Below are 13,899 nucleotides of genomic sequence, written 5' to 3' on the forward strand. Positions count from 1 at the left end.
CGGTCTATAGACTGTGTTAATCACATATCACGCCGTTATCTATGTGAAGAAACAAGGACACGAGAATAAAGGAAATGATCACCAACTAGAGAACAGTATGGGCAATATATCCATACTAAAGTTTAGGTGTAAAGGATTGAAACTGCATGACGCCAAATGGGAGGAAAAATTAGTGTCTGACAGGCAAACAAGAGTGCTGCACCATAAAAACATCACAAAAGCATCAAATGAGTCACCACTTGATCCACTTTTAATACAAAAGTTACATTACAGGAATAGCGTAAAGAGAATGCGAATCTTCTTTGTCTTCCTGTAGATTATCACACCCTTCATTAGAGGCATACCACTTAATTTATTCTGACCCAGTCTCCACAGGCCATTGGCACAGATATTGTTGCCTCATTTTAAGTTATCGAAAATTCATTAAGACTAATACAGTTGTGAGGTGCAATTTGCCACTTATCATATCAAAACATAATTGAAGGATTTCCTTTTTCGAAGGTGGGTGGGTGTTTTGCCAGATTACGGAAATATTAATAATAAGAAAAAATAAAAACCACAAAACCATGGATAAATCTGAGCAAGCTGCATTTAGGGAGGAAGAAATTCATGCCAAACAATTAACAGGCAAAATTATGATTTGATTCTTTCCACTTCCCCCTTAGCAACACAAACTTTCCTGAATTCAATTTATCAAGAATTATTCTTCCACTGAAAAAAGTTTTTACAACCAAAATTTTATGTCTCACAACATGAGATAGCTAATGAGGACATTTCTTAAGTTCATCACTCAATATTTTGAAAGAAATAGAAAGCACTGTGATTCATGAAAAAGCCTCACTATTTGACCACCTTTAAGACAACTCAGTTACGTATTAATTGTTACCCAAATAATTATTGTAAACTGAATATTTGCACTAAGATCCAAACATTACAATATAAATGGATAACATCAAAAAATAAACAACCATTAAGTTTACAGCCAGGGTTTCATTCAAGCAAAGAATAATTTCAGAGCACAATAAAGCAGTGTGGAATTGGAATCTGCAAACAAGTTACTTCCAACCGATGGCACTGCTTTCAAGGAGAGCCACCAAGCCAATTGATACAACATACAGTGAGCCAACGATGATACCTGTCCACAACTAGGAGGGAAATGAGAACAGTTATCAATGTCAAGTCTTGTATCTATATTGTGAAAAGGCAAGCAAGTATTTATTTGGGTCAGATCCTGTACTGGAGCACCATTGAAAAACTGACTAAAGATAGACAGGGTTGGAAGGATTTCGTTGCTGCCCTATGTGCCACACAGGCATGATGGGTAGTAAGTAAGATCCTGTATCACCCTCCTTAAATTTGTTAAGACTGTGTGAAAACTAGCAGATTTTTGAATAGTCACCTATGACATATAGCATTGAAGGAAGGATTAGTCTCAACATAGCATTTAACATGGGAAACAAAATGAATACTTAATCCATCAACTCCTAAGAGCAACATACCAGTATTTCTCCTAACAGAATCACCCCTTAATCAAACATTAAGTTCATACAAATAGGGGAAATGATCACCACCTTGACAAGCTCTTGATTGTTAACAAATTCTCTTTGTTGGTACCATGGGAAATGTAAAGAGAATGGTACGGGGAATATGCATACTGATATTAAGGTGCAAAGGGTAAAAGCTTGACTGAGAGTCTCCATCAACCCACTCACAAGTTCTTTACTGTATTCCTAACCTCAGGGGTTTACCGTTGTTTTGCTACAATGCTATTTAGCATCAAACAGAAGTTGATTAGCTGTAAATTACTCTTCCTCCTTTCCAAAAACTAACAGGATCAAGTAGGGATCTCAAAATAGAAGGGTGAAGCTTACCTTGTATGTCAGACGGAAGCCAACGATTCCAACTACCCACTGCACAAAGATTATCACAGTCACCTCTGTAATGAAAGAAAAAATAAGCAAAAATTGGTTTTATCTATAAATATGATAATCTGATCACTAATTTAAAATATATTATTTTCTTAAACAAAAACTGTTTTTCAGAATCTTGTAATAAGGGGAATAAGACTGAAAAATCTTCAGCCTTTCATTATATGGTAAATCCTTTAGTTTGTAGTGCTGCAATTTATCAGGGGCACAAATAAAATGAAAAAAAAAAAAGTTGTGAATCGTTAGACATTTTTCTGACCTGCAGAGTAGTACCACTTCAAATCCCTGAAGTACACAAGCGCAGCAAAAATGCCAAGACACAGAGTGTTGTTCATGGTTCCAGCACCATACAGCTAAAGTGAAGAGTACAAAAGTTGTCAGAGTTGTTTCATTTACTGAAATTTTCATCAACCATAAACTTTACCTGTGCAAAGGTCATGGAAATATTCTCCTTCTTCTTCTTGGCAGCAAAAATTAGAGAAGACACAAGTTCTGAAGCATTTGAGCACAGTGGAGTCACCACAAATGACACATAGAAAGCTGTAAAAAAAAAAATTTACATTACATTATTGAATGAAAAGTGGATGGATCAAACACAATACTCAATAAAACTAGTTAATAGCATAACACAAACTGTTCTGCTCTGCTATTGTTTCTTGTTTAGTAGACTTTTATCAAAGATCTCAGGTTTCAAAATGATTTAAATAAACTGTAGTCACTCAACTTACATGAAATAGAAATATCTGATTTTTTTAACATTTGCTACAGTGTGTGTTTAATAACCCTTTGACTCCTACAAGTGACTAGGAAAGAATTTCTCCTTACAGTATCAATACAATACCAAGCAGACAAGTGATGAGAATAAAGAGAAACATCAATTAGGGATTTATTAGTGGATCCAATACTCAACTCTGCAAACTAGCCTGGCAAGGAGAATTACTAATGAGTTGTTGGGAGTGAAACAATTCATTTATACAGTAGACTCAACTTACATGAAATAGGAATAAATGACTTGTTGTTTTTATTTGTCAGGGAATCAAGCACATCACACATTGGATCAGCAAAGACTGTTACCTGTCCACATAAAAAAGATGTTCACAATTAAATAAAGGTGACAGAGGACTAGGGCACCTTATGATGACTATTGCTCAAGTTGGAAGTAAGGCTGGATTTTTTATTTTAGGAGAAGAAGAAATTATATATTAATAGAACAAGAAAGATGGTAAGTTTTGAGCTCAGTAAAGAAATGGAGAAAGATGTTTTTTGTCTTGTCACAAGACAAAAAAAAAATCTGAGTCCCAATGAGGAAATGAACCTCAGACCTTCAAAGCCACAGAGACCCTATGGTGAGTGAAGCTCATACAAAGTTCACTTATGATATGTGTCCTGCATACTGCTAGGATCAGCAATGTTGATAGGGTCATGTTTGTGAATAGAATAAGATGGTACGTTATGAGCTTGGTAAAAAAAAAGAGAAAGATGTTTTTCGTCTTGTCATGAGTGTGGAAAAAAAGGAAAAATTCTGAGTCCTAAAAACTATCTGTTGTCTTATTTGTTGAAATCAGTCTTATTTACTCACCAAACCAACTCCGATAACAAGGAGGCTGACACACTTGATGGCCAAATGAGTGGTGCTTTCCTCTTCTTCTTCCTCTTCCTATCAAAGATTAAAAACATTATTCAGCACAGATCCTGAAAAACTGATCATTTCCAAGTTTTCATAACCACGCATTCCAAATAATACCAATCACAAGTTAAAACTATTTTAAAACAGAACAGAGTTAAAATTCTCACATTAACAATAATATTGAATTATTTAGTCATAAAATGGACAAGATAACAACACCAAACTGCTTAGAATAACATTAGATCAAGGTGGTTAGTATATTAACAACATTAGTTTGCTATTAAAGCAAGGCAATTGCAGTTAAGTAATTCAGAGGAAGATAATAAAAAGAGTAATGTTATAAAACAAATTACTTTATATTCCATAAATGATTTACCAATGGTGTGAAAATATGTGTAGATTGCAGTGAGGTGATAAAAACAGTGATAAAAATGATGAATCAATAAGTTGCTTTGACACGACTCTTTTAGAGTGCTAATAACTAAAAAGGAAGGAAGGTTCAACGAACATGGCTGTTACATGTAAAAATGTGCAAGAGATCGCTGAAAATGAAAGATAGAATCATGGAGCTTAGATGTGGGAATAAATGATGACAACAGTAGTGTTTTTTGATTCTTGCTTCTGTGGAAGATAATACTCACCTCAATTTCAAAAGAATCTTTGTGAATAAGTTCCTGTTAAGTGGTAATGGTAAAAGAAAGAATTCAAAATTTGCAGGAAAATTTTGAGCCCATTTTTATTAATTCATTTCACCTCTTATTCTGACAAAAGCCATGCAGGTACAGAGACCATAAAATTTTTTTGGAAATGAAACACATTTGATGAAAACTGTAAAAATTCATTTTTGTGTGACAAAAGTAATTATTGGTTAGATTCTGGCAATTGAAAGTTAGGAGTGAGTAAGGCAAGAAAGAGTTACGGAGCTGAAAGGAAGCAATGCTACCAGCTTAGTATCACTTGATGCATTATTAACCCTTTAAACCCTTAGGGTGACTAGCATCTAATTTCTCCTTACAATATCACCCCTGAATCACACATTAAGGTCATGAGAATAAAGGAAATGATCACCGACGAAAGAAGCTTTTGATCGGTAAACAAATTCTCCTTGCCAGCACCTTAGGAAATGTAGAAAGAACAGTATGGAGAATATGCATACTGATGTTAGGGTGTAAAGTGTTATAATAAAATACTTATTTCTCTACCTCCTTATCATCTTTAGGCATAATGGGGTCTGTCTCAGATGGCTGCTTTTTATCCATTCCAGCACCAAGACGCCAAGCTTTGAAGTATTTCTTCTGCACATGAACTTGATAAAAAACACGTCCCAATTGTGACTTCACATCAACCATGTAAATTTATAGCTCACCAAATGTGATGAGAAAATGATTTTCAATGTAGTGTTATTGTAACATAAAACAATTAGCATATTCTCCCTATGCAATCATCCCTGAATCAAACCTAAACAAATTCTCCTCATCAGCAAAAATGGAAATGTATAGAGAGAATTATTGAGAATATGCATACTGATATAAGGGTGTTAAAGGTTGTGGGAAATATCACAATAAGCCAATAAGAACTCAAAGAAAATGCCCTCAGGTTTGTTATCTGACCAAAAACACTCAAAGCCAAATAAAGATTGGTTTCATTGGTTTTAAATATGATTGGAAATGAGGGTGGCAAACATTTTCTGGATCAATCACAAAGCACCAGCAAAACAAAACCAAACATTTGTAACTCCTTCATTGTACACTCCTGAAAATCTAAAGTTACGAACTGTTGGGTACAAGTTTCCAAGATAATTTGGCTCAAAGATTTACATACAATGTTTTTCCTGTAGATGAAAACAGAACCAGCCAAATCCTGTATGATTTTCCCCTTTTAGGCTTAAGTCTTGCACTGACAAGTGGTTTAATCCTAGAATCAAAACTCAACATAACCTTGGAGATATGATTAACTTGTAATTTGTTACTTACTTTCTTGTGCAACTTTGTCTTCCCCATCAAGGTTATCAGCTCTGCCTGGCATTGTTTTCTTGGCCATCATGACGAAACGGTGTAGCACCCTTCGCTGCATCCTAAGGTCAATGATAACAAAAACAACCGCATATCAAGGAAAAATTGCATTATAGGTTAACTAATCTGGACAACATGCTTTAGCTTTTTAAAATTTTAGATAAATTAATTAAATGTTAGATAAATAAAAAGTAAGGTTGACTTGCATTTCTTGACGATGCTTATCTGCTCTCATTTCGGCTGACTTGCTGTCAACAAACTAGAGATTGAAAGAAGATCAAGGAAAACTTAATTAGTCTATCAGTGATACCCAATCTTTGCAGTCCAAAATGATGTTCACAAGTAACCTTCCTCCTTCTAGCTCTTCCTATCTGTTAATACATTTGTCAGTCAATCTGTCTTGCTGTCTGCTGATTGGTCAGTTAAGCCAGTCAGTAAGCCAACTTCCCAGTCAGTTACACTGTAGCTTATCAGCTAGCTCACAAAGCTACTGACCAGTCAGATAGCTGGCTGGATAGCTTACTGTCTGTCACTCAGTATGTTAGTAAGTTAGCCAGCCTATATGCCAGTCAGTTGACTGGTCAGCCAGTCAACCAACAGCCAGTCAGTCGCCAGATCCAGCCAGCTAGTCAGCAAGTCAACAAAGAAGTCAATGAACTTCTTTGTTTGTCAACAGACATGCACTCCCTCAACCAAACTCTTTGGCATTTCTACACATTGACGTAGTGCAATCATACCATCAGTAATAATGAGTGAATTTGGTCACTCTTTCATGGAATTTGCACTGTACAAAATTTAATCATTGTAATTGTTATTAATTATTATAATTATCATAAATCAAAGATAAACTTACCAAGAAAATCAGGTAGGCAACAAAGCCAATGAAGCAAATGACCATGGTTGCCAAAGCAGCCTTGCGCACATAATCCGGCTGAGGTCCAAAGTTATGTGGGCCAAAATGCCAGTCAGCTCCTTGTACAATACTAAAAAAAAAAGTGAATATTCACAAGTTCAAACTTTGAAAAGCTTCACAGCATTGTTAACCCTTTTAACCCTAAGAGTGATAAGTATCTAATTTCCCCTTACAATAAAACTGCCGAATCATTCATTAAGATTGTGAGAATAAAGGAAATGATCACCAACCTAAGAAGCTTTGATTGTTAAATGAAATTTCCATGTTAGTACCATATAGTTAGGAGAAAATTCATATTGATGCTGGGGTGTAATGGGTTGACGAAATTCTGTGTTACTTACAAGTATGAAAGTGAAGTAAGCAGCATAATTCCTACAGCTGTCTTGACACTGGGCAAGATTGTCACACCCTAAAATAAAACAGAAGCTTAGTTGAAAAAAAACAAAAAACAAAAAACAAAAAAAAAAAAAAAAGAAACCAAAACAAAAAAAATTGCTATTGATCTAAAATGGAAGATAGACCACAAATAATTTAATGACCATGGAATCTCAACAATAAACACTAAAGGGGGGGGGGGGTGGAGGGGACTGTAGGAATTGTTCATTTGGATTGTAAAACAAACAGCACTCTTAACCCTTTGACTCTTTGACTCCCAGAAGTGACAACATGTAACTTCTCCCTACTGTACAATATCCATTCATTATCAAACAAACAGGTGATGAGACTACTCAAATTTAGCAGGTAGAAGTTGTTACCTAAATCTAATACCAAATTCTCCTAACTAATTCACAATGAAAAGTGTAGCAACTAGAAAGGAGAATTAGCAGTCAGATCTTGGGAGTTAAAGGGTTAAAAATAACTTGTTGGTAAAAGACAACAATGTTACTCTCAGTTTATCAGTACTTTTATGATCACATTTGATGAAGATAAGCAAAGATGTAATATTTCTGGTAGCATCTTTCAGACTAAACACTTGCAGGGCTCTCCCTTCCTCTGTTTGAAAGCAGTTGGCAATGCTATCATTCTCATAAGCTCTCAATAAAGTCTTTTAAAACTACACCCATTTCATCAATGTAAAAATCAAGGCTGTGATATCTGAATTCTTTCTGCCAAACATGAGAAATTGTTGGCAGGGACGAGCTGGTTCCAGATAGAGGTTTAACCTATCAGGCTTAACCCTTAGGAGGTTTAATAGGCCCTTTCCAAGAAAATTAGTCTCTAATCTTTGCGCCATTTGATGAATAAGTGCACTGAATCCTCAAATCACCAAGACTATAAAGATAAAGAGTATTTGAGGTTCTGACTTACCTGTTTGTTACAGCTGATCTTTCCATATCCACTGCCTTCAATGGCTTCACCATTAACATCAAGGTCACACTTTCCAACCACCAAGCTTCCTGCCCATGCTGCTGTTAGTAACATGATGGTACTGCCTGCCAATGTCCTGCACAAGACAATCAAAAGAGTCTCAATAATTTATGTTGATTCCCAGAGGTTTAGGAATATGGTATATTTTTAAGACTTGGCCCCCATATGAAATCAAGCCTTTAAAATTTTTTTTTTTGGTATCTAAACAAATGAGCTTCACAGATCTCTATTTGTTAGCTTAGCCAGACAAACCAGGGGCCAGTTGTTCATAAGGTGTATAACACTATCCACTGGTATTGTTCCAAGGGGGAATAGTGCTATCCCAGTACTATTCCCCCTTTCAACAACTAGGTCCAGGTTGCTATCTGACAAGCATCTTTTATACCACTAGGATCAGCAGTGATGAAAGTGGATTCATATTGACAACAGAAATAATTTCATCAATTTCACACTTTATGCTTACATTAGGCATAACTTGAAAGAGACTATAAAACTTTAGTGCAGGAAGATGCTAAAACAAAAAAAGAGGGCAGACTAAATCAAGAGGGAAGAAAGTTGGCCATGGATGGAGAAGATTAACATGGATTATAGGAAAAAAACTTGAAATTCAGTGTGATGTTTTGTTAGATTTACACGATGACAATGCTCAGAGACAAAGCAACACAAAACAACAGAGCCATGTGAAAAAAAAAAAATGAAAGATGAGGGAAGGTTTAATGTTTTTCAGGTAGGTTGCAAATTAACACAAACTTGAACAACTAAATTAGTAACATTTGTTTTCGTACCCCATGCCAACAGACAACTTATCCTGTGCATCATCTCCCAAACCCGATACAATGATGATAGCCGAGTCTGGTACAGCTCCCAACAAAGGAAGAACAATACCACCTGAAAAATAAAAGCAGATATTCTCATTTGTTTATCAAACTTTTTGAAACAGTTATGTTGTCTATTTGAGAGAGATTTTGTGGCTTATGGTTACTACCCTAAAGTCCAAATTAAAATGTGCAGGTTTGAGATGAGACTAGTTACATTGTGATGTGTTTGTGGGCAAGACATATTTTATCACATTGTCATCCTCCACCCAGGAATGTCACTGGGTACGAAGAGCTCTCTAGGAATCCCCAGAGGCTGCTGTAAGGAGTTTTACTTAAGATGGACTGGTACCCAGTCCACAAGATGTAGCAGTACTCCTATACAAGTCAGCCTGGAATAAAGATTTTCCCATTCGCATTTCCCAATCACAGCTAACTCTAACAAAGTGCTCCAGAGTGAGGTGAATCAAAAATGATGGCCAGTCGTGTTTCATATTTTAATCACAAGAAGTATGGTCAATGGTATAGTGTTTTGTAGAAACTACATGGTATAAATTGCAGTTACAATTAAACAGAGAAGCCGTTTTACCAATCAGAGAAGGGTTACAGCCAAGATCCAACAACAGTTCAGCACCATCTGCAACAATGAAAAACAAAATTAAAATGCATTATTAACTATGAACCCAACAACTGAGTTCTCTGAAAAAACTTATTAAAAACATACCAGAAATGCATTTCGCAGCAACTCCAAGGATAGCGCCATAAAACACCATCAGCAACAGGTTACCAGTTATCTGCAAAGATTAGAATAGAAATAAGCAACAGTTATCTACAGCCAACAATGAAGTTTTTGGTTTTTGATACAAGGTTGAGTAAATTCTACATTAAAACAATAGCTTTTAAGCTTGATGCACCAGATTGCAAAAGCATTTCTATGGTGTGGCTTATAGACCAACAAGCACCATACTGACAACAGATTTAGTCAACAATTCTACCAAATAAAACAAATCTTTTGTTTAAGACTGGCTGATAGCAGAATCATGAGTGAGTCAGATACAATTAGAAGTATTTCTCATTCTTGAAGAATGCGCAGATCTCTTTTGAACACCTCAGCATATTATCAAGCTATACAACTGACTATGATTAAGCTATGACAAATTTGTTTCATATGTGGAAAGGGAGAAATTGTTGTATGAAAATTTCTTTGTCCCTATAACAAAATAATCAGAGACAAAAACAAAAGTTAAAGACCCGATTTCATGTTTGAATCAAGTATTGGCATTCTACAAAGCTGCTTGTGGGAAAAAAAGTCAAAAGTCTATCATTAGGAGTCTGTCATTCTTCTATTGAGATCTAGAAAATTTCTCTACATCAAATATTATGCTAAGTAGCTAGGTGTGTCATACAAACAACCACCTTTAGGAACTTTCAAGAGCCAAGACCTAAACTGCTTTTAAAAGCCGCAAACAACAATCACCTATTCATTGGAAGCAACCAAGCTTAAAAAACACTGAAAGCTAGTTGGCTTTTAAATTGATTATGTGGACCAGAGGTATTAATCAATGTCTGCTTGCAAAACTGAAAAAAATTTAGGTATATAGCGTTCCAAACACACAAATATCTTACTATTTACTACAATCAAACTTCAGATACTCGGAAAATTTTGATAAATATATATCCTATATAGCAGTGAGTTAACCTAAATTTAGCTGACTCCAGAAAAGAATCGAAAACAAGTATTTACATATCAAAGACATACTGCGCTGGGCGTCCTTCTTTTGAAACTTGAAGACGCCAAAATAATCACTGAGCTGGAAAAAACGAGTCTATTAATTACTTTTTTCACTTCAACGATTTCCGCAAACCAAAGTTTCAGATTTTTATTGCCGCACCTGTTTTATTTTTCAAGATTAAATAGTGTTAGGATGATAAATTAACAATTTCAAGAGTTGATAATTCACAAAACGACCGAACTCGACAAACGTGCGTGACCATATCTGTCGCTGGTCTCTTCTGTATCATATTTCGTCAAAGTTTGCGTAGTTCGCCACAGGAAACGACTTATAAAATTATCAGAAAATTTTCAGCTTTGATAAGCAACCACATACACGTAGCAACATCTAGAAACTCGCACCCCTCGTCTAAGAAATCAATATATTTTTACACTTCAATGACTAGAGCTCTTTTTAGCTTTTATGTTCACTAAAAATATTTCTGAGCGATAGATTTGTGCTCTGTAATTGTTCTTTTCCAGATAACTTTCGTGATCGAGGATAAAATCGAGCACAAGAACACGTACGAGGTAAACTTTAGCATTAAAAACAAAAAAAAGATATATCTGTAGTATTTAAACAAAGACTGTACAATCAAACAGGTGTAGTAGACCGTGAACAAACACTTAGTCTTTTCGCCAAGAAAATTGGAACTAGCTAACACAGTATATAACCATGACAAGAAAAAAAAATTGTTCATGGACAACACTAATAACTTAGGTGTTTCAAACGAAATCGCTTCTCAATTTGAATACTCATGTGTCGATCAAGGCCCGGGGTATAACTTAAAATGGGCGTAATAAAAATTACCATACGATTGTTTACACGCCCGTTTAGACAGTTACAGAAGTGTACAATCAACTTAAAACGCGAAGAACAGATCACAAATCCGTAAAGCAGCCTTTAAGGGTAATCAATTTTCCACATATGTACTTGCCATTCTCTAAGCAACGAGAACGAGAAAAAAATTTACTTTTACAGCCATGTTTTGTCTCCAAATTGGCGGAAATTATTTAAATCTCATGCAAGGATGTACTCACGATTGCTAGCTTAAACTTCGCTTTTTTCGCGTGAACGATCACGAGCGACGATGGAACTCTTGATCGGACGCGGTTAAAATGAATCAAATTTTTCATGACGGGTCACACAAAACTAAACATTACCTGAACATTAGTGCTAAGGAAAATTTTCGGTACTACTTTTTAACTTACCGTAGACGAACAAGGATAAGGCCCGTTCATGTCTTCCTCGCACGGAGGGCGTCCTTCGTCGGAGCTGTTTGTCTTATTCTCAACATTCTCCTCAGTCGCCTAAAAACGACAGAAACCGTTGTTTATTACTCACAGCGCGAAAAGTTAGGGCTCTTACCAACGACCTATACAACGATCCTCAAATATCTTTTAAGTTGACCTTGCTTTTAAATAAATAAATAAAAAAACTTTAACTTACCCGTCTAACTCTGCTAAAGCTAAACAAGGCACGTGAATCCGATGGAACGAAAAACTGGCAAGAAATCCATGTGCAAAGCAGAATTAGAAAGTAAACTTTTGGAGTAAAGCACACCATCTTGTTCGAACCAAAGTCTTCCAAGCGACGCCGAGCGCTAATGCTGATAACTTTGATGCTTCTGGAATATTATTACTGACTAAAAGCACTCTGGGCACGTAGGTTTACTTTGATATGGAAATGAGATAGCAGGTAACGCAACAATAAGCATTTTACAACACGTATACAGGAACTGATTTTCTGTAATTCTTGATGAATGAGTGCCATTTCAAAATTTTGTTAACAATCCTTTCCGCGTGTCAAAACTCACCAAAGTAATACCGACATTTCAACCAGTTGGCGGATGACGATTTCTCCAGAATTTCTGCATGGACTCTTGGCATATTCATTGTAGAGTTCATTGATGCAGAACTTGCCCAAGCACCGAGAGAATGATCAAGAACAATAGATGAACATAATAGGAGTCTTCACGTAAAGCTGAGTACTTTTGGTAATGCGTGAATGAGTTATGTCAGGGGTGGGGAAGCGGGGGCCTGCTGACCATCACTCTCTCGATCAAGATTGAATTGACTCACTGGACTCAATTACTTAAAACGAAAGCCTTTTACACAGCTATAACACTAGTGACGACTAAAGTATACATTGTGTAAGTCTAAAGCAAGGCATAGGACTTCAGACAGCCTTTTTAAAAGCTAAAACATAAGGTGTTGCGGTACGTCGCGCGAAATGCTTTCTGTCTCGCGAGTTCTTTGTTCGCGCGCGTCGATCAGCCTAGTCGCGCGCGGGAAAAGTGAAAGCGCGTCCGTTGTCGCGCGCCTCCACTACTCGCACATAAGTGGGAACGGCCCTTAAGCGATTTTACATTTGCTAGCAGGACTTCGATTTGAATAGCTAACTTTTCATTTTGTTTCTCGTTTTGAATGTGTTTTAAAAGTGCGGGATACGAAAAATATGTAAAACAAAAATTGTCAGAATTCAAATGAAGTTAAAAACATTCATACTAAACTTGTTAACACTAGAAAGCTCACAGCCGCTAATGAAGTCTTAAAAAGAGAAACAGACAGTGTTAAAAATAAGTCTTGCTTCTTCAGCCGTATCCCTCGAGGTCGCGATGATGATTAATTGTATTTATAAATGAAACCCATCACATTTGGCGTCTACCCGGATTCCTTCTGGAATTTTTAGTAACCTCAAGAAACAACCGCTAACGATTGAGAACTCGGCGACTCATTAACAGAAAGAATGTTATTGTGGAGATATTTAAGGACTAAGAATCTTTCGAAGTTTTCTAAATAAGGGAATGTGCATGGACAGAAATGAAATTTTAAGCTAAATTTTTGATCCTGGATGACCACTCATTTTTTCAACAACATGACTGACATCGAATGCCTTTGCCGCTATATTCAGTGCTTTAGTATGTTCACGATTGACCGGCTCACCCTTAAATTTTTATCGATTTTTCTAACATTCTGTATCAACAATACGATTTTCATGAGACAAAATCATAATTGTCGAGTTTGGATTCTCAGCCTCGAAGTTACCACACAAACCTACTATTGTTTATAACAAGCTGCCGTCTGCGGTGCAAGATTAGCGCAGAACCTTCTGGGTTCGTTTGGTTCAGCTTTTCAGTGAAGAAAATCGCACAAAGTTCGGATATTGTCAGATTATCACCGTCAAGTGAAAATTAAAAGGAAAAGGTTAAGTTTTATGCAAAAGAATAAACCAGTAATGATGAGGTGTAAATTAGTACTTGATTGACCTACACCTAAGTTTCTGAACCAAACAAATACCCACGCTCGAATGGAACCTGATAGTGCGTTGACTAAACTTGCGGCAAAGTATTTGTTTGCTTCACCCTGACTGACCTAGGTGTTTAATCATCCAAGCTAATCAGCCGTTAATTTACACTATATCATTACTCGTGTATTCTTCGGCATAAAACCATCTGACACACT

At 36.2% G+C, this 13,899-nt stretch overlaps 1 protein-coding gene across 2 annotated transcripts; it reads right to left on the bottom strand.

Annotated features, from left to right (window-relative positions):
• Nucleotides 1–228: 228 nt before the first annotated feature.
• On the bottom strand, nucleotides 229–12,102 carry LOC131795189 (uncharacterized). Of its 2 annotated transcripts, XM_059112760.2 has the most exons (18): nucleotides 11,885–12,098; nucleotides 11,647–11,745; nucleotides 9,388–9,457; nucleotides 9,253–9,300; nucleotides 8,634–8,736; nucleotides 7,789–7,924; nucleotides 6,822–6,889; nucleotides 6,421–6,550; nucleotides 5,774–5,826; nucleotides 5,529–5,629; nucleotides 4,758–4,861; nucleotides 4,197–4,229; nucleotides 3,508–3,585; nucleotides 2,921–3,002; nucleotides 2,353–2,468; nucleotides 2,188–2,281; nucleotides 1,872–1,936; nucleotides 229–1,145 (listed from the first exon to the last, which is right to left on the bottom strand). In XM_059112760.2, the coding sequence occupies exons 1-18, from the start codon at nucleotides 11,999–12,001 to the stop codon at nucleotides 1,056–1,058; spliced, it is 1,587 nt and encodes a 528-aa protein (XP_058968743.1). In that variant the 5' UTR covers nucleotides 12,002–12,098; the 3' UTR covers nucleotides 229–1,055. The 2 variants fall into 2 exon arrangements, with proteins under 2 accessions (XP_058968743.1, XP_058968744.1); XM_059112761.2 differs by lacking the exon at nucleotides 4,197–4,229 and having other exon boundaries at nucleotides 11,885–12,102.
• Between the last annotated feature and the right edge of the window lie 1,797 nt (nucleotides 12,103–13,899).

Source organism: Pocillopora verrucosa, chromosome 2 (assembly GCF_036669915.1).
Source record: "Pocillopora verrucosa isolate sample1 chromosome 2, ASM3666991v2, whole genome shotgun sequence".
NCBI classification, from domain to species: Eukaryota; Metazoa; Cnidaria; class Anthozoa; order Scleractinia; family Pocilloporidae; genus Pocillopora; species Pocillopora verrucosa.